The following is a 21,821-nucleotide window of genomic DNA, read 5'->3' as shown; positions in this document are numbered from 1 at the left end:
CACAGTGATTTTTAATCTCTATGAAAAAAAGAAAAAAAAGGAGTATATTTGGGGATGGAGAATGGTTTTTAAAAGTTTCTTTTCAGTAGTGCATCAATTTGCTAACAAAGAATGCAGATTTCAATTACTGTAGACAACATCTGGGAGCAATAGTTAGCTGAAATTCAGTGAGAAGAAAGGCACGGGAAGCAACTGCTTCATTAGTTTATAAAATTGGAAGAGGCGAAGAACAGAGGGCATGATCCCCAGGGGAACTTGGTGCCCTCTAGAAACCCTGAGGAAGGATTTTAAAGTTCATTTATAATTGATAAGTGCTGAGTCAGTAATGTTCATTTTTATCCTGGTTCCCTGATTTGGCTATTACAGTTTCATGAGTTTTGCCTTAACTTGTCATTAAAATCTCAATGATAAACTAGCAGCATTCTTTTCTTACTATCTTTTAATTTTAAAAATAGTCATTGTGGAGAAGCAGAAAGGTTTCATGGAGAATTTATAAAGTGGAAATATCAGGCTTAGATGAATTTCCTGGATAATATGAGCGACAGGAATACCAGGTTTACAAATACCGCGTATATAATGATGTGATCATTCCTATAAAGTCCTTCCAGTCCTAATACTTTGTAAATCTAAAGAATGGCTGGGCTGGGCTTCCACCAGATTCCAGAGGACATGGATGTTCAGTCACTCCCATCCCACTGGTCAGATAGCTGCTGGGTTTGCCCTGTGGATAGGGGTGGGAGTGAAGTTGAGAGAGGTGTTCTGATAACAACTACGTTTCCTTGGGGAAAAGGAAATGGTGAAAGAAGGCCAACATGTATTCATAATTATACAGTCTGTATTGGGGGCACTGACTGGTGTGGATGGATCACCAGGTCGTGGCAAAGTTGAGGTACAGTGGCCCTCTCTGGGCTTGGGGTTTTCTAGGAGACCAGGATGAGAAGCATGGTGTTGGGAAGGAGTTAGCTTATGCCTACTGTCTCTCCACATTTGCCAGTACCTCTCCACCTCTGCCGTAGTATACCTCCCCCACTATAAGTGCCTCCATCCCCTAGTTTTCATTGCATGTGAAATGACTGTTTCAGCTGCTTCATCAATCAAGTATACTATCATGTGGTAGCTTGAGAATCCATGTGTTCTAAGTAACCAACTTTATAAAATTTCCAAAATGCAAATCACTTGTAAGTTAAAGACTTACTCTAGTTTGTAGTCAACGTCTTATTTTAAGTAAGATTTTTATAACCAGTTCAAATACAGTATGCAACAGAATTAATAACTTAAGAACTGTTGGGAACATCAGTAAAACCCAAGACTTTAGTTAAAAATCAGTATTATCATACAAAATTATTAGGAGGGTGTATTAGGGTTCTCCAGAGAGACAGAACCAACAGGATGGATATGGAGATATATATATATATATATATACACACACACACACATACATATACATACATATATATGTTCATATACATGCATACATATAAATATATGTATGTACATGAGTACGTATTATGTGTATTACATACACACATGTATATGTATACGTATGTATATGTATATATGTATATGTATATGTATACGATTTACTATAAGGAATTGGCTCGTATGATTATAGCAGCAGAGAAGTCCCACGATGGAGGCTGGAGACCCAGGAAAGCCAGTGATATAGTTGTGAGAACCAGAGGGCTGATGATTTAAGTCCTAGTCAGGGTAAGAGAAGGTTGATGTCCCAGGTCAAACAGGCAGAGACATCAAATTCCTCCTCCCACCTTTTTGTTGTATTCAGGCCCTTCAGCAGATTGGATGATGCTTACCCGTATTGGGAAGGGCAGTGTGCTTTACTCAGTCCACTGATTCAAATGCTCATTTCTTCCAGAAACACCCTCACAGGCACACCCAGAGATAATGTTTCATCTGGGGACTCTGTGTCTCAGTCAAGTTGACACATAAAACTAGCCATCACAGAAGGCTAGATTCCTTCCCTGAAATAAAAGAAATTGAAAATTTTACCACAGTTCCCTTATCAGTGACCCATAAGTGTGGTAAAGACAGAAAGGCTTAATTCACATCTGTGGATGGTTATAGTTAATGACAAGATCCATTCAGTCTTTCTTGAAAATGTTGGCTGAAACAGTTCAAAAGTTATCTTTCACCAAACACACATATATCCGTTCTTTGGTTAAGAAAGTAGTATATAAGGAGACCATGTAGTGTACTGGAAATTAAGCAAAAATATTAATTCTGTTGATTTTCTGAAATTAATGAAATGTTGAGATTGAGGTTTTATTTGATATGATGAGTAGGTTGTCTCAAGAATACCTGTGGTAGTGGTGTTAATTTTATGCTTTATGCTTAGTAAATCAAGGCTAAAGTCAGGATAATGTGCCACCTTCAAAAAGGACCCATTATAGGTTTTAACTGCAATTAAAATAAACCAGCTGTGTCTGGATAACCCTATGAAAAAATGTCAGAGTTAAATTTGCTAAGGTTGCAGGCAAGAGTCATTAATGGTTGCTATAAAGTATGATGAAAAAAATGGTATATTTGCATAGTCTCAAAGTGTGTCCCCACGAGATACTTGTTAATTACAAAGGAAGTAGTAATTCTACAGTGGAGAAATCATCTTAACCAAGCAATCAAGGTTAACATCACCAGCAATGAGACACATTACCATCATATGTCTTCTGTTAAGGTACACTGAGCAGGTACACATCATCACTTCTGTGGTATTCTTGCCCAAATTGCACATCCTACACTTGATCATGAGGAAACATCAGACAAAACTAAATTTAGAGACATTCTGCAAAATAACTGGACAGTGTTCTTGAAAGCATCAAGGTCATGAAAGACAAAGAACCTGTCAAATGAGAGGAGACTAAAGAAATATAACAACTGAATGTAATGTGGAATCCTGGGTTGGATCCTTAACCAGACAAAGGACATTGGTTGGACAGTTGGTGAAAATTGTATACGATCAGTAGGATAGTTAAGAATATTGTATCAACATTAATTTCCTGGTTTTGGTAAGTGTGCTTTATTTATTTAATATCTTAACATTTGCTGAAGCTAACTTAAGGCTGAATCGATTTTTATACTATTTTTGTGTTTTTTATAAATCTTCAATTATTTCAAAGTTAAAAGTTCAAAAAAAATGGACAATAATCTTAATTTTTTCCCCCACACAAGAATGATAGAATTATAAGTGTGTCAGTTTTGTGCATACATTTAAAAATCACTGGGGATACGAAATTCAACATTGTATTTTGTAGGAACAAAAAGACATAGGAAACATTCTTTCTCGTGACTAATGAGCTAGATGAAACAGATGCAAGGTGTTACCTTCACTGTTGTCTTTCCAGTGCCTGCCACAGTGCTGGCACATAGAAGTGAATGAATGAGTAAACTACATTGTGCGTTCGTTCATTATTTATTGAGTAGCCACTAGGTGGTGTTGGGAGCATAGAGGGGCCTCAGACCTAGAGACCCTGGGTGTAGTCAGTGTTAGATGTAAATGGGAGGCGGGTACTGTGGAGTCAGGGAAGGTGGAGTTGATAAGAAGAACACCCCGTGGGGAAGGGCAAAAGGGAATCCCAACTAGAGCGTAAAGCATTTGCAGCACTTGCTAAGGCCCAGATGAGAGGTTCAGTGTGACTGTTGAATGTGGTTTGTAAAGGCTGAGATTAGAAAAGTGTGCAGGAACCAGATTTTTAGAGAACTTTGAACTTCGTTCCTTTTCTCCATTGACCTGTTCACTGGTTCCCCTTTTTCTAGAGAAATTGCTTTTGACTGGTTTTCAGTGGTCAAAACCAGTCAAAACTAGTGTTTGTTCAAAACTGGAAACTGGCTTAGTCATTAGAGCAGAAGAGGGAGTGATGAGTAGTAAGAATGTAAGATTTGATTCTCTTTAGGTGGAAGTTCCACGGTTTGTAGGTAGTATCCTAGCAGACTTCTTGAGAAGTGAGCTTTGGGAATGGCAGTCAAATTCAAGTTTGAAAAAGAAAAGCCTATGGAGGGAAAGTTAGACATACGAGTGCTTTATTGTGTGGGGCAGATGAATGACCAGATGAGGCAGGGCTGAATATTAGAGAGGGTGTTAGAAGAGGCTGTGAGAACAAGCTGACCTCTCCCCATTTGGGGGCAAACTGTGAGTCCCTCTGGTGCAGGGGGAAAGGGCTGGGTGCAGGTGTACCACTTCAGTTCTCCTGTGCTGTTTTTTGACTTTGAGTATTTAGTACTTGGAGAGATAAATCAGAACAAAGCACAGAAGGATGTAACCGTTTTTTTCTCTCTCTTCCCTTATAGCAAGACATTAAGGGGAAAAAAAGGGTTGGGAAACTTAATCCTGTGTTTCAAAAATTCTCTTAAATAATATAATTTTAACATTAGCCATCTCACACTGGAAAAAGGATATGTATTTTATTTAAGTAGATTTATATATGTATATAAAATGTATATATAAATTTTGTAAACCAAATACTTGGTGGTAGATTTATTATGCTTGCTTGGAGAATGGTATTTCACTTCTTAGTGAAAAATTTTCCCTTGGAGTGTGGGGGAAGCAATTATTATTTTCTGTAACTTCATTCCACTTTGTGACATGAAGTCTGTGTTGTAATTTTTCCTCCCGATGCTGTCTAGTATCTCTTGGACAAATATTGCGCTGTTTGGCAGAGGGAGTATTAAAAGCTGAATCTCCTTCCCTTCCTATCTCTGCCTTAGCATTTTAGGAAAATCTCTCTTAACTCTGTTACTGTTTTTTTTTTATCTGTCTCATTTGCCAAAGATTTTTTTCCCGTTTTGTTAGAAAAAACAATAGTGTCAGCCTTTTACCCCTCTGGAGCGGTTGAACCTGAATCTTTCTAAGTTTAACTTGTTAATAATGATTTCCAAGAATCTGTAATAACAGAACAGAGCAAGGGTTTTTGATTTATGCAATTGTACACAGAAACCTTATTTTTACCCATGACAGATTCAGATCTAGTCTCCAAGCTTCCAGTTAGCAGTGATGATGGAAAAATAATATCCTATATTTACTTACATTTATAGGCTTACAAATCCAGTTCTCATACATTTATTTGATCCTCATGACATTTCTGTGAGGTAGGCCAGGCAGGTCATGTCATCCTGCCTGCAAACGGTAGAGGCCCAAAGACTATATGGTTCGTAAGTGGTGGAGCTAAGCCCCGGGCCTCCATCGCCCTGTTCAGTATTTGTCTCCCTAGAGGACCTCCCTGGCCGTCCAGTGGTTAAGACCTCCCTGGCGATCTGTGCTTCCAGTGAAGGGGGTGCACATGCAGCCCCTGGTTGGGAACTAAGATCCCACATGCTACACAGCCAAAAAAATTTTTGAAAAAAAAGCGGGGATGGGCTGTGAGCTCTTAATATTATCTCCCTTTCCTAAGTGCTGGGATACTTCTGAGATAATTGTTTAAACTCTTGTCTTTTCCAAGATGCTCCTCCTGACTGGCAGTTGGCCAAAACCATAACCTTTTCGATCATATTAAGTTGTTTTTAAAAGTACTGATGGGTGGATGCAGTCATCAGTTCAGAGTTTTACTGTTTGACCTTTAGCCACTTAGGAACGTGTCTTTGCATTTGTAACATTAAAACCAAGGGGAAGAGTATGTTTATGACTCTTTGGGGAATAAAACGTGTTCATTTACTGCGGCAGTGATGATGTCTTCAAATAAATCTTAATGGGGAACAATTCCCTCTTGATGTTCATTCATTCCCTTGTTTGCCTCTTTCCTCTTCTTTTTCTCTATCTCTAAGGTGGGAATAGAAACACCTACATCATAGAAGATTAGAAATAATACATAAAGAACTTACTAAAACCACGAGATAGTACTGTAGTCATGCTACTCTCCTTCTCCCTTGAAAATGCATCTGGCAAGAAGTCGATTCTGAATGGGTGACGTCGTAAGCTTGGAGCAGGTTTGGCTCTCCAGAAAGCAGACTCTGAGATGGAGGTTAGCTTGCAGGATGTTTATCAGTGAATGTTCTTGGCTGTCACACCGATGGCAGGGAGGGAGGAGAAGCAGAACTGGAGAGAGGGAATAGATGACCTGTGATGCCGGCCCAGTGACGGCAGTCATCACTTCAGCTGGAGTGGCCCTTCAGAATTGTACCAAGTTGTGGCAGGAGGGCCTGGCCCTCCTAGTCACTGGGTGCAGGCTACCCTGGGAAGAGGACATGGCCTTGGGCAAAACAGCTCTCTTCAGCTGAGGCAACCCCAGAAGGCTGCCCCTTGGCTGCATGCCCTAATGCCCTCGGCAGCTGGGAAAATAAGTCATCCATTTCTGAAGAGGGGTGTTGCTGTGGCAGCACCCACCACTGTCCTTTACGTTTACCTCGAGTCCAAAGGGCAGTGGTTCAAGCAGAGTGAAGTTCTGCAGTTGGTAGAAATGTCCTCTTAACAGTCAAGGACAGCAGTGTATTTTCAAGGTGGTACTTGTAAAATGTCAGAAAATGAATACATTTTATTCAGTGTGCTTCTGATTTTTCAAAGTCACTTAGGGCCGGAGAGAGTCCTGTGGCCTGTCTCAAGGCCTGACCGTACCTGTGGCATAAGAATGGGGTCCTATTTGTAGACGTGCATATGTCTGCCTCTCAGGCGTGCATGCAAGTTGTGTGAGACCTGCATAGACAGTTACCAGAATGGAGGCTGATCTCAAATGCATGGCAAGTCCAAGGGACAGAGAAGATGGAGCCTAGCAAGCGTTTCTTTGATTTTCCTACTGAGTTCATTTTCAGCATCAAAGCAGTGTTCAGGAGCTAGCACCCCATCTCCCCCTCACACGTTTCCTTTGAATTTCTTTTTTTCAGTCTTTCTGGACAGCCTGCTCCCATGGCCCTACTGTCATACTGATGACCAGCTGGGAGTCCCTTCAAGTTAGAAATGACACTTTGCTCTTAACTTCATCTCATGAGGGGCAAGATGGAGGGGGATACGGGAGAAAGACAGTTCCATCCTGTGCTAGTGATCATACCAAGAGAAATCTCCAGATGACTTCTATTGCAGCCTCCCTCAAGCTCTATCCAGACAGCTAGAAAACGGATAGTGTCTTTGATAAGACTGTTAACTTGTTTTTCCCCCACCTTATTTCATCTTTCCCTACAAGAGAATTTTGTGCATGTGCAGAGGAGGTGACCCCTTGTCCTCTTTTTCCACAGTTCACTATTTTATGAAATAAAATCCCTGAAAAGAATTTAGTTCTCCTTAATCCACTTCCCCTTTTCACTGTTTCCTCCAGCTCTTATCCAGAAAAAAATCTTATCCTTCAGAAATTCTACCTTTTTCTCCCCTTTTTTCCATTTGTGTCCCCCCCACTGCAATGATACTCATAAAAACTGATAAACCTAAATGTAGATACATCCATGACCAACCAAAGCCAAGAACAGTGTGAAATGCACGTGGACATAGGAAGGACCACTTTTAAATGTCCTCTGAGAGACGGTGTTCCTTCACAATGCGCTGCTTTCTCACTGCCTTCTCATTGTCGCTGCCATGTTTCAAGTACCAGCTTTCAGAATTTTACAACTACTCACATAGAAATGTTTATTTAAATTCTCATGCAGTCATAGCTCATTTCTGTTGTGAAAAACAGGAGTTTCATTTTTTGTATTAAATGGGATTCCATGGGATAATCTCAGAGCTTGAGAATAATAGCATCGTGTTCTGTGTTGTAAATAGCTCACAAGTGACCTTTCAGACCACAGCCTGTTCCTGAGTTGGAGATCCTTTTATCAGAAAGATGAACTCCGACTTTGAGGAATGAGTTTCCTTCCTTCGTGTCACAAGGGACAGAGTATTTCATTATTTTTTTTTTCCTGTATTATGTTCCATTCGTCTTAAATTGTCAACCCGTAAAGGGCAAGGGCAGCATTTGCCAGGCTTGACATGAATCGTGGTGTGTAGCAGCGTGGTAAATATTATTTTGACCATGATGATGAATATGTTATCATCTGTGATGTAGAGCTACATGATTGTCATCTAGTAGTTTTTTTATAATTTGTTTCTTCTTTTGCTTTTAAAGGTCATAGAACTCTGTGATTGAGTTTCTCTGTACTAAGTTTAAAAGTACGAATTTGTTCTTTGAATGAGCAAGCTGTGTCTCTGAAACTGAGAAATGAGTCCCTGTTTCACAGCACAATTTTGCTTTTTTTCCCACCGTCTTCATAGAAAACACTCGTGAGTTATATATGAGGATGTTTCTCACAGACATTTAATTTTTAATAAACTGTCACTAGGTACTAAACTGATATTATATAAACGAATAACACAATAAGTGGTAAGAGGCAGCTGTTCATGATACGATTTTCAAGATGGTTACCCTATACATTTAACACTTTTCTTACACATATAATGTTAGCCAGTGTTTTTATTTTTGTTTTTGTTTTGGCCGTGCCACGTGGCTTGCAGGATCTTAGTTCCCTGACCAAGGATCTAACCCGTGCCCCATGCAGTAGAGGCGTGGAGTCCTAACCACTGGACCTCCAGGGAATTCCCCACATACAATTTTAAAGGATTTGAGTATAAGCTATGTTTACGTGCATGTTTGTTAATCCAAATAAATTTTTGTTTTTTGTTTTTTGGTTTTTTTTTTTTGCTGTACGCGGGCCTCTCACTGTTGTGGCCTTTCCCGTTGCGGAGCACAAGCTCCGGACGCGCAGGCTCAGCGGCCATGGCTCACGGGCCCAGCCGCTCCGCGGCATGTGGGATCTTCCCGGACCGGGGCACGAACCCGTGTCCCCTGCATCGGCAGGCGGACTCTCAACCACTGCGCCACCAGGGAAGCCCCCCAAATAAATTTTTATATAGTAGCAAAGGGGCAGAGATGAAAACAATACCATATAGTAGTTTTTATGTGCTGTTTAAAACTGTACTCCCAGGATCCTTAGGACTGAAACAATAGTATTGAACCTTTATGTTTCCAGATCTATGAATGATTCATCCTCTATGATCTTTTCTGTAGCTACTAAAGTGGTTCAATTTATAAGAGAACAAACAAAAAAAAATCGAGGGATCAAGACAATGTGTGGTCATGTTCAGTAAACCCAAATATTATTGGTGGGGAAATGCCCCTGGAAAGTGTAGGATGAGAAGACCTTTGGATAAAGACAGAGCTACTTTACAACAACTGGGGACAAGATGAATTTTCAACTGTGGACTTGTTTCATGCAAAAATGCTTGGAGGATTTGGGAATTTAGTTGGAAAGTTGTATCCAAAATGGAATCTAAACATAACATATTCTTCAAGTGCACTTGATGGAAATGCAAATTGAGGTTTCATGAATGCCTGTGTTTTCTTTGAATCTTTGCTTTAATAAACCAGTCTTCCTTACTTTATGATACATTATGTACTACCACTAGTAAATTTGAGCCAGTCATGTATTCAGATCTTCTGCTCTTTTACCTAGAACTGCCTTCCCCTTTCAACATTCTTTTTCATAACCTGAAACTTAAAGAGGATAGCATTCATCCATCCATTCATGACTTTCATACATTGCAAGGTAGAGTTACTTGTGTAATTCAAAGGTTGGAAATGACTTGCCATTTTAGAAGGTAAAGATCAAAGTCATGCCTTGAACTGTAGCCTAAAAAAGTGTTACTCTCCAATATGATCTGCAGTTCAATATTTATTTTAGATGTTTTAAGTTATGAGAGGTGTCCCTGACATAATCTGAATCCATTAAAACCTGACTACCATTTTTCAGTGGCTTCATTCATTCATTCCATATGTGTGTTCATTCTCCATTCATGCACTGACACATTTGTTTGCTGGTTTATGGAAGATGAATGAAAAATAGTTCAAGTTCTCTTGGGAGTTTGGGACTAGCAGATGCAAACTATTATACATAGGATGGATAAACAACAAGGTCCTACTGTATAGCACAGGGAAGTATATTCAATATCCTATAATAAACCATAATAGAAAAGAAAAATAAATAACTATGGGTATGTATATATGGTGACATCATAACTAGACTTACTGTGGTGATCATTTTGAAATGCATAGAAATATTGAATCACTGTGTTGTACACCAAGAACTAACATAGTGCTGTAGGTCAATTATACTTCAAAAACAAAAAAAACAAACTTATAGAAAAAGAGATGAGATTTGTGGTTACCATAGGTGGAAGGGGGAACTGGATGAAGGCAGTGAAAGGTACAAACTTATTTATAAGATAAATATTAGAGATGTAATGTACAACATGATAAATATAATTAACATGGCTATATGTTATATATATATGTTAAGACTAAATCCTAAGAGTTCTCATCACAAGAAAAAAAATCTTTTTTCTATTTCTTTATTTTTGTATCTATATGAGATGATGGATGTTCACTAAACTTACTGTGATACTCATTTCATGATGCATGTAAGTCAAATCATTATTGCTGTACACCTTAAACTTAGTACTATATGTCAATAAAAAAAGAAAGAAAAAATAGTTCAAGTTCTCAAGTAGAAAGACACAGATAAATAAAGTGCTAAATAGTATGTGATACCTTGCCCTATTTAAGATGTGGTCAGAGCGCCCTTGGAGCACAGATGAAAGAGTAAATGATTCCATTTGGGCCCAAGGATGGGGAAAAGGAAGTAGGAAATTGAAAGGGCTAACCTTGGAGCTAGACCTAAAACTAAGGCTACTTTGCAGTATCCAGTGTAGAAGGGCTGGGGAATGCAACTCCCGCAAAGGGGATAATATGTATAAAGGCACTGAGGCCTGCATGAAAGAACTTGATGAGAATTTAGGTATGACAGTGTGGAGGGCAGTGTGTGGAGAGGTAGCTGGGATGGGAGCCTGGAAAGGTAGCAGGAGAGCAGTGGTAAAGGACTTTGTAGGAGATACTGAGAACAGGCTTTCCCTCTGCTTCATCAGATGGCTGTTGCAGGTGGGGACAGATGTCCATTCTTTCAGAACTCAGGCAGTGACTAAAACCAAAGCAAGGCTGGTCTGGGGACAGAGTGCTTCAGTTATATATCATGCTCTGTAGTGCTGAGCTGAAGGGCCTCTTCCAGACTCTCAGAATTGCAGGCTGGCAGGGACCTTTCAGTTCACCTTGTCTAGCTCCTTTGTTTTATAGAGGAGCCATCTGAAGCCCAGTGAGACTGAAGAACTTAATAGCTTGCCTTTAATAGTTATCAAATATGATATAGCTGAAGAGTGAAGTCAGGATTCACCCACGTAGACTTCTTGGGTAAGAAATGAGGTGATACACTGTTATGACCCAGACAACCTGTCATCCCAGTTTTAAACAGCTCCTATGAAAGAATGAGTTTTCACAGGTAATATAGTTTGGTTCTTAGAATTTTGAGCACCCTCTTAACATAGAATTGCCCATAATAAAGGAACCTGACTGCCTAAGACCAGAACACATAACAGTAATGGCTCTGCCCTCATTCATCCCCTCAGCGATTATTTACCGAGTTCAGTTTGTGTGCCAGGCTCTGAACTGAATTAGGTAGACAATTGGGACCTAGAACTAACCTCGTCCTTATATCCATGGAACTTACAGTCTGTTGCAGGAGACATCATTCAAAAACTTGCACAAATAAGAGGGGATGGTTGAGTGGTATATGGTGCTATGAGAGTGTGCAGTTGGGGTGAGGGGATGTGTGTTGAGGAAAGCTACTCTGAGAAGTGACCAGTGAACCGACATCTGTAGGGTGAATACAGCTTAACTTGGTGGGGAGGGAAAGGAAGAGTATTCCTTGCAAAGGGTCGATCATGGGCAAAGTCCTGTGTGGGAGGGAGTATAACAAGGAAGGTCTTTGTGACCAGAGTATAGAAAGTCAGGGTTGAGAAGTACAGGATGAAACCAGAAAAGGGCAGGACCTTACAGGCTGTAGTACTGATTTTTTCTATTATTCTCAGAGCTTTGATATATTTATGAGGATGATGACATCATCAAATGTGAATTTTGAAAAGACCTCTCTAACTGCTGTGTGAGAAATGGATTGGAGAGGAACCTGAGTATATGGGCACAACCCTATAAGGAGACTGCTAGAGAAGGCCAGGCAAGAGGTGATAACGAAGCTAGGGCAGTGGTGGGAGTGGAGAAGTTGAGAAGAAGATGGCTTTGGGAGATATCAAAGAGATAAGGCCATTGTGATGTGGGTCTTGGACTGGCTATGTGGGTCGGGGGCATGTGAATGACTCCTGGGTTTCTGGTTTGTAGAGTCGTTGGACACAGTGCTACCATTCGACAGAATTGGGGGCAATGGACGAGGATCTGGCTTGGAGACATGTAAGGATTGTATCAGCTAAATGGTGGCATGAAATAAAAGGAAAACAACCCCATCAAACTGTTGTCTGATATGGCATGATATGTCTTATTACCTTTTCCTTTAAAGAAAAGAAATTGAACCTAATAAAATTTTCCTGATGCCACATATCCAAAAAGCATTTAAGTACAGGTGTGACAGAATCAAAGGGGCCTCTGGTGGTCTCATAGATGCTGTGTTGAGGAAGGACAACCGTGGAGACAGGGAGCCTTCCGGGAAGGCTTTCCAGCGGCCCTTTGGAGTGATGCAGAGAAATTCACCTAGGAATAGCGAGAGAAAGCAGGACTTACAGCAGAAGACTAACATTTTAGAGTGGGTGATTGGGAGAGAGAAAATTGCTTAGATTTGGCTGGAGGAGGAGGGGAGATAATGAATTCAGTTGAAGCCATGCTAAGTTTTAGGTGCTTAGACCTCTAAATAGAGATATGCAAGTTGGAAATTTGTGTCAGCTGCTGAGGCCACAGATCAGGACTGGAGAGAGACTTGGCAAGTCATATAGCGACAGGTGATTCTGGAAGTCTTAGCACGTTCTCCAAATAGGGAGAATGTATATGGATCGAAGGAAAAAAAGTATAGTTTTACAATTGAGATATTTTTAAATAGCTAGAGTATACCAGACAGTGTGGTAAATTATTTCTGATAGGTGCCTTATTTAATCCTCCACTACCTTTTGCAGTTTCTTCATTGTTACCCGCATTTTCCTCATGAGGTAATGGAGATTCTGAGAGGTTGGTATATTGACCAAAGTCACACAGCTAATAAATGGTCAGATCTGGGTTCAAACCCACGTCTCATGATGCCAAGTTTGATGTTATTTTCCTACACCCAGCCTTTTTGACAGCAACATTTAAGAAGAGGGTTAGGGAAAGAAGGTCTACAGAAGAAGGCTGGAGGGTATGAGAGAAGCAGTAGAAGATTCAAAAGAAGATAGACTCCTGAAAGGCAATATGAATGTGGTCACAGTTAGGGAACAGAGCAGTTTCAGAACACAGTGAAGTGAAGGGCCGAGGCATGAAGGGATGGTGAAGAAATGGAATTCGTGAATGGTACTGCCATGTTCAAGAAGGCGATGAGGGGTAGGACAGAGCGACCAGCAGTAGGGGACGTAGTCATGGCAGCCTTGGGAGTTACAGTAGCATTTGTGAGTGGTAAGAGCTGTACACAGAGCTGGGTTGGGTGCCCGTACACATAGACCTCTCATAGAAGCATCAGTAGTGCAGGGTTGAGACACTAGGGTTGTGAGAGATTAAGGTAACTTCATGAGTGTAGACAGGCAATTCTGGGTACAAGCTTGCTTTGGAGTCTTTTAAATTGTACTCAATCTGCTGTCTATTCAGTTGTTGATCCCTTATAAGAAGAGGTCTCTGAATTATTATTTGAAGTAATCTGTCAAGATATACAGACCTTTGATTATTTTTCAAGCAGACATGTCTTCTAGGACATCAACATGAGGTCATAGGGTATTTATGGTTATAGTTAGAAAATGACATCATGAACTAGTGCTTATCTAAAACGTTCTAACTTGGTTACTATGTAGTTATTTTTGCCTATCTCATGTACTTTAGGTTATGTTTTCTGTCCTGTGTTTCGACTGCTACCGCTAATTTTGTTTTGAGATCGTAAAACAGCTTTAGACTTCTCTGAAAGCCCATTACTTATTGGCATGTTTTCATTTATTGACAGGTTCATGTATTCCTTCAGGCTTTTAAAACACATTCATAGCAATAACAATAATTTATTTTGGGGATTGGAGTTGTATCTAAGTCTCACCATCTGAAAGAGAATTATAAAATTCACTTCCAAAATTTTGGGCTTTTAAAAGTCATGCAGTCAAAGCATTTACTATCATTTTTTTGGATGTGAATTGCAAGGTGGTTTCAGCGTGTATAGTATTTAACAGGAGATGTCTCTTTCTCTTTTCATGTGTTGAGGTACATTTTTAAAATTTTCTATCCTTGTCTCCTTTATGACTCAAGTGTTACTTTCCCGGGGAGAATCACTGTGCTTTTATTCTCCCTTAACCACTCAAATCACCTAGGGATGGTTAATCTGTGCACTCTTTCTCTCTGGTATCCTAGTCCTGTCCAGCCCTGTGAAATGTTTCAGAAACCAATCAATCTGTAACCATTAGGTTAAGGCTAAATGGTGACTCCCCTCAATTCCAAATGGTCTGAGAGCTGAGGCATGTGGGAACTGTCACGGTGGCCGTGTGTTTAGACCCAGGGGAGAGGTCCAGGCATCACCATTGCTTACTACAGAAGCAGAAGACTGCTTTAATGCCACATACTGGGCTAGGCCCTGGGGACATATTAATGAGCAAATAGGTGCAGTCCCTTCTCTTGAGGACTTTCTGGAAAAGAAATATCCTGCAAACAGCATAGCAGAAAGGTAAACCAAGCTTATTAATAAGAAATATATTCCTTACTTATTTTTTATTTATTTATTTTTTTGCGGTACGCAGGCCTCTTACTGTTGTGGCCTGTCCTGTTGTGGAGCACAGGCTCTGGACGTGCAGGCTCAGCGGCCATAGCTCACGGGCCCAGCTGCTCCGCAGCATGTGGGAACTTCCCGGACCAGGGCACGAACCTGTGTCCCCTGCATCGGCAGGCGGACTCTCAACCACTGCGCCACCAGGGAAGCCCAATTCCACATCTTTGAAATTTGTATTAATAACACTTACTCGACCAAGAAGTTGGCGAATTATGTAAACTTAAAGATTGACTTTCTTCAAGAATCTGTCAAATTAGGATATGACAGCCGGCTCTAGCTATCAATGTATATTTCCTACTCACATTCATTTTTCCTAGTCAATAACATTTAATAGTAAGCAGTCTAACTGGCTATAACTGATATGATGATCATCTCCATATAATCTATGTCATTTCTTACAGTTATTGCCAGTTTTCGAGGAACTGTCCCGTATGGCCTGTCACTGGAAATTGGAGATACAGTTCAGATCCTGGAGAAGTGTGATGGTAAGTAGACTAGTGTTGATTGTTTGAGGTTGTATAAACCATCTCCTGCAACACTGGACAGTTCATAAAGTTTACAGATTGTTTCCATACTTCTATCAATCCCTGGAATTTCCCCAGTAGTCACAGTGAACCATTTTTAACAAAACTTTTTTCTTGCATATTGAATGTTTGGCTTATGGGAAAGCATTATTCGGTATTTTTAAGCTGATTGTATTTTTTCCTAATATTATTTACTTATATTCACTAGATGCCAACATAGAAAGCAATTGAGACTATTGAATTTGTGAGAGTTCATGACTTGGGGCCAAACAAGAAGGCCTTTCTTAGAATGTCAAGAGTCTGGTGGGTTCCCCAGGACAGAAAGAAAGAGGTCTAGAGCAGAAATGCCTTACCCCAGGTTGGGTAACCAGATGCCTCCAGGTGGGACTCCTGCCCAGGCCAACTCTGCTCTAGTCCTGCAGCCATCTCCTCACCTCCCTCAAATCTGGGCTGAAGTTATTCACTGCATTTGAAAAGTTAAATGAACTTGTATGATTAATTTATGTAACAGGTATCTCATTCAATCGACCTAATATGTACATTCTCAAATGCTTCTATTCCTGGTCAACAAAACATCCTTAAACTCTAGTCCTTAAAAAGATCCCAGATGAAATGACTACTGTTTTTTTCTTATCAAAATGGCCACATTGTAAAGTCCTATCAGTATATCCAAAGATAACTGTTTTTCCTCTTAATATATTGTCCTTATTAGGAATTTATAATATGGTAAGATTCTATCATATCAAGGTTCATTATTGGCAAAATTGTGTTCTCCCAAATAGAACTATTACTTTTAGTTAGAGCCTGTTATTAAATTGTGGTGATACATGGACATTTATTTTGTCCAATGTAACTAATAAAAATTAAGTTTATCTCTGTCATTGCCAGATATATTTTGTTTCTGTTTTCTTTACAGATAAATATAAAGTCTGTTTTGAATTGGTGAAAATGGGCTTCACAACTATAGGAGCTGTATTTTTGGTTTTTTAATTAATTAATTTATATATTTATTTATTTATTTATTTATTTTTGGCTGTGTTGGGTCTTCGTTTCTGTGCAAGGGCTCTCTCTAGTTGCGGCGAGCGGGGGCCACTCTTCATTGCGCTGCGCGGGCCTCTCACTATCGCGGCCTCTCTTGTTGCGGAGCACAGGCTCCAGACGCGCAGGCTCAGTAGTTGTGGCTCACGGGCCTAGTTGCTCCGCGGCATGTGGCACCTTCCCAGACCAGGGCTTGAACCCGTGTCCCCTGCATTGGCAGGCAGATTCTCAACCACTGCGCCACCAGGGAAGCCCCTGGGAGCTGTTTTATAACCTGAAAACCTTTCTGTATGCTGTAGTTGGACAGAGACCTCTCTATGACATATCTGCAATTCTCAAAAAGTTTTGGTTTCTGTTAAAATAGTTGTTTAAGAATGGCTATATTTCTTGGATGGATGTCTTTAAGGGATATAGTAAACCCTGACATTATAGAGATTCCATTTCTCAATTCATTCTGTTCTCTCCAGATTGATTTCAAAATGATGTTTTACAATATATTCTTTTGAGAAAACTTATGAGGAACAAAAATATTTAAATGCAAATCACAAATACTTCTTTCTAAAAGTTCTATTAATCAAAAACAGATTCAATTCCATATAACATTTGTTACATGATAAAAATAATTTCTTACCACTAAGCAAAATGGTTTTTGTTCTTGAAGAAAAAATAAATTGAAAATAATACATTTATAGGGGGCTATATATTAACCATATAAATATCTATCTATCTATCTATATATGTATATATATATATACACACCCTGTAATTGTTTTAAACTATAAAAAGATATGTTCCCCATTAAGGATAGTGCCGTAAAATTGATTCAGAGTTCCTTGGAGATTAAGTAATAGGCATTCTACAGAATAAAAACTATGTGTGGATGAAAGAGTGCCATTAGTTCTCTTAGTAGATGAGACTTGGCTTCACTCTTCTTAGGCTATCAGACTGATCCTAACCCAAGACAGTAAGCTGAAGAAATGTGTGAATTCACTACAGAACTGCTGGCTGAGCACTATGCTTTGATGGTAGAGTCTGGGCTTTGTAGTCAGGCAAAGAGAATTTGGAACTATGTTAAATCTTGTGTAGATTTTTTAATTTCCCTGGGATGTAGTGTAGCGTTTTATAAAATGAAGTGAAACTAAGCTCAGAGAGGTCAATTAATTTGCCCAAGATTCAACAGCTAATAAGTAGCAAAGCCAGAATTTAAGCGCAATACTCTGATTCCAAAGCCTTTATTTCCGTTATGCATGCTTCTATTTTTCATGTGTATTTCCAATACAATTTGTAAATGATTTTATTAATAGAAGACTTAAACTAGTAGTCACTTGACTGTTAGTCGAGCCTAATCCCAACCCCCATTATGTTTATACCTAGAATATTTATATGTAAGGTAAAGTTCCATCAGTAAAGGACAGATTGATTTCTAATCATTTCTTCAAAGTATTGTAATGATTTATTGAAATATGACCATGATTATTTCTCCACAGGCTGGTACAGAGGATTTGCCTTAAAAAACCCAAATATCAAGGTAAAAATTGTTGCTTTTAACCATAATTATGGGATTTTTAAGAAAGACAGTTATTTTTCTTTATTTCATTATACAATTGAAATTACAGTTGGGACTCTTAGTTGAAATACTAAATGGCAATACAGATTTTCATAATTTTGGAAATTCTTTTGAACTTGGATTATAGTTAAGACATGCTATTCAAATGATAATCCTATGTAGCTCTTGAAATTTATACTGAGAAGACCTTAATAGGCTTACTATATATACAAAAAAATCTTTTTGAAGTGTTAGTTTCACAGAGAGTGAAAGTAAAATTCAGGCAGGGGAAATATATATATTCCAAAAGAAACACTGAATAGAGGTATTTAATCTTTAAGTTTTCTGTGGTATCATTTGTAAAAAGTTGGTGTGGAGAAACAGGTTTATTGTAGGGTATGTTAAGAGTCCCTTTGGATTTGAGGAGCTGAAATGTGGGAAAATCATATAAAGAGTCCATCTTTCTTACCATTACAGACAAAAACTAAGACTCATTATCCTTTATATATTTATATAAATCCTAAGGAATTATAGTAGGAAGTAATATGATTTTTCTTTTACCTTTCATTTATGTAGTTTATGATTTTGACACTAATCCTCGCTAATATCTATATTTTTTCTAATACTTTGTTCTAATCTACCCATGCTACCCACATTTCTCTAATATTTTTTTACATGTCATGTTCATTTTTCGGTTTAATTCTGGTTTTACTAGGATTGTAGATAAGAAATTGTATCATTTCTCATTACCAAAGTCTAATATAAGCAGTCTAAACTCTTTTGTCTGCCTTTCTGCTTAAATATACCTTTTTTCCGGATCATCCAACTGTGTTTATTTCTTTATTTCATTTATTTTAGGCCATTCTAAAGGAGAGCCTGATACTTTAACCCTCATTTAAAGTTATTTTTGGACATCTGCAGGCACATGCAAATGTAGCTTCAGTATTTAATTTTTCATTTAGTACATGCTTGAGAAAAAATGTGTTATGGTTTGTTACTTCTGTTACCCTTTGAACCTCAAGTTCTGACTTTTTCTTGTTAATTACTATAATTACTCTATTTGTTATTCCTACCATATTAAGGTAAATTTAAATTCCAAAGGAAAAAAAAAGTTATTTTTTTAACCTATATACCTATTTACTACTGTTGTATATTACAGAACTTGCTAGTTAAATTTTATATTATCCTTGGATCCACAGTGGTGATAATGTATTCAAATGACATTTGTTTTCCTAAATATTTAATTGAATTTGTCATTTAATTGTACCTAAAAAATCATTGAGAGAATATTGTTGTTTAATGGATAATAAAATTGATGCTCTTCTTTTTAATGTTTTTTTCAATTTCTCATTTAGAACAAAGGAATAATTTCCTTGCCCTAGCTTTTCCCTACAATAAAAGGCTTTAAGCTAGCGTGGCTTCTTTTGTTTAATTTTTATTCCGTCAAAATGGCAGTCTGGTGATTAATTGCTGCTATGTTTTCATCAAAGATCTTCCCTAACATGTAATACACAGATTGTTTCCAGATTCATAGTGGTATTTTTTAGTATATATTTTTAAATAGACACATGAGTATTTTTGGAGAGAAGAAAAAGAACTACAACAAAAACAAACAAACAAAAACCCCCTTCTTTCAATACTGGAGTATTAAAAAAAAATTCTTATTCAACATGCTTTCTATATAGAATTCTTGAAAATATAAAAATTTTCTGTTTTATAAAGAATATACTTTTGAGTGGGATTTAATTTTTTGATTATATTTATTTTAAAGTATCTCTAAATTTGTACACTGGTAAGTAGTAGAAAATAAAGTGAATGGGTCTAAGCTACAATAGATTTAGCCTCAAGAATATGTTAGAGATTCCTTCTTCCTAGTATTGTTATGGTCGTGTGGCTATATTTTATACATATGACTTACAAAACTAACTCTGCTGTAATAGACAGCTAGAACCATAACCTGCATGTTTTCTCTTCCAGGGTATATTTCCTTCCAGCTACGTTCACTTGAAAAATGCATGTGTAAAGAACAAAGGGTAAGAAATGAATTTTATTAATAGTTGAAGGATTTTTCATAGAACCATTACTTATTTTGGAATTTGAAGACTTAGTAATTGTCTTGAAAAATGAACTATAGAAAAGCATGCCATTGTCTGTGTTGTTTGATAAAGACAGATTACACTAAGGCAGTTGGCGGAGAAAATTCAAGAACCACGTCTGTGTGTTGGACAACAGTAGGATCTAGGGCTCTGGAGGTCTCTCATTGTCCAGAAATCATGGAATGGGCCTAACCTTTTTTTTTTTTTAACATCTTTATTGGAGTATAATTGCTTTACAATGGTGTGTTAGTTTCTGCTTTAAGCAAAAAGAGTTGGTTTTTCCTGGTTTCCTGCTGTGTAGGGAAGCATGGCAGTCACACCCATCAAATGCTGAGTCATGTCTCAACCCCAGGAATTTCCTAGATTCACTACTGAATTATAAGCAGCCAAGTCTGCCATTATTTTCCTGTTTGGGGTTAATACCATATCCTTGTGTGACCATTTCACAAAGCCGCTATTCTGCTTCAGAGAACATCATTTCTGTGCTGTTTGTTTGATTGAGCTCATTGATCACTTAGGATTTCTGATATATTTGAAAAGTTTTTCCCAGTCTGTGTCCAAAAGGACTTAAAACAGCTGTTATGATAAAAGATTATTCAAATACAATATCACAGAATGAAAGAGTAGCACTTGCTTATTTAAGTGGTTAACATAAGCAGATTATTCATTTTAAGTGAATCCAAATATTTGCTGCCAATGTCACAAGGAATATGCATTGGATCACTGAATAATTTTCATTTTATGACAAAAGAAACAATGCAGGTTGTACCATAAAAATTTCATTATTCATCAAATAGCAAAAAATAGGAATTTATTAAATTATTAAAGCACATTTTAAACCATATTAAATTATATCTTCAAACTTTATTTTTACCGGAAAAGTTCCATGGAGGCTATTCAAATGGGTGATTCTTATATCCACTCTCTATAAAGGTAGAGTATTAAATCTTAGCTCAGTGAAATAATTTCTTCAGATGGCTGAGAGTATATGGTATAACTACTTTGAGTATGTGGATAAAACTTAAAGAGTCTAGGAGATCCTTATGTTATATGTCTTATATATGTCAGTTACTTTAAGCAGTATTATTATTATTATTTTGATAGTAGTAGTAATTATTTAAAACAGTAGATTAAAAACATAATTCTAATACTAATAATTACCACTACTATTACTCTTTTAGAAAATGTGTGTCCGTCAGAAATGTTGTGCAGTTATAATCCACCAGAAGTGAGTCAAGCAGAGTTATTAATCCTTTTGGAATTCTTCCACCAGGCTCTATCCACCTCCCTTCAAGTAAACCAAGGGACACTCCAGAAAACACATGCTTACTCTTCGTTCTGACCTTTCTGCCCTAGTGATCTGGTCTAGGCAATGTTGAAACCCAGGGTTTCTACCCTGTCCCTTAAAGAGTCCACTTGAGCAGACCCCCTGCAGCCAGAGTTCTTTGCTGCCTTTGCCCCAAGCCCCACCCTGATCCCCTCAACTCTCCAGAGCAGAGGGCCACCCAGCCCCCATCTTATACTCTGACCGAGGAAGAGAAAAGAGAAGATGCTAGCAAAAACGTCAAGCATCACTTCACCCAGTGAAAGTCCTCTCTCTCAAACTGTATTGGGGTGGGACATAATTTTAATTGAAACAAGTATCTTCTTTTATTTTTTTATTTTTATTTTTGTCCTAGCCAGTAAGTGGTGAGTATCTGGCTCCCTTGAGTCCGAGGAAGTTTAAATATGGGTAAAGGTGTCTCAGAATTTGGTCGTGTAAGTTTAAGACTTGGTTGTGGGTTCTCCACCTGAAAGAGGGCATGATAAGCATTATACAGCAAGAGAACTTCAGGG

General features: G+C 38.3%; 1 protein-coding gene across 3 annotated transcripts in view; it reads left to right on the top strand.

The window, feature by feature from the left end:
• Positions 1 to 21,821, top strand: part of DOCK4 (dedicator of cytokinesis 4) — a 478,765-nt gene that overhangs the window by 189,782 nt on the left and 267,162 nt on the right. For all 3 annotated transcript variants that reach the window (XM_073809841.1, XM_073809840.1, XM_019925305.3), the window contains exons 2-4: positions 15,183 to 15,266; positions 17,831 to 17,871; positions 19,867 to 19,922. In XM_073809841.1, coding sequence (XP_073665942.1) covers positions 15,183 to 15,266; positions 17,831 to 17,871; positions 19,867 to 19,922 — 181 coding nt within the window. The remainder of the gene's footprint in view (positions 1 to 15,182; positions 15,267 to 17,830; positions 17,872 to 19,866; positions 19,923 to 21,821) is intronic.

The sequence above is a fragment of the Tursiops truncatus genome, chromosome 9 (genome assembly GCF_011762595.2).
Source record: "Tursiops truncatus isolate mTurTru1 chromosome 9, mTurTru1.mat.Y, whole genome shotgun sequence".
Taxonomy (NCBI): Eukaryota; Metazoa; Chordata; class Mammalia; order Artiodactyla; family Delphinidae; genus Tursiops; species Tursiops truncatus.
Note: the sequence above shows the minus strand (reverse complement) of the source record. Positions and strands in the feature narration are given on the sequence as shown.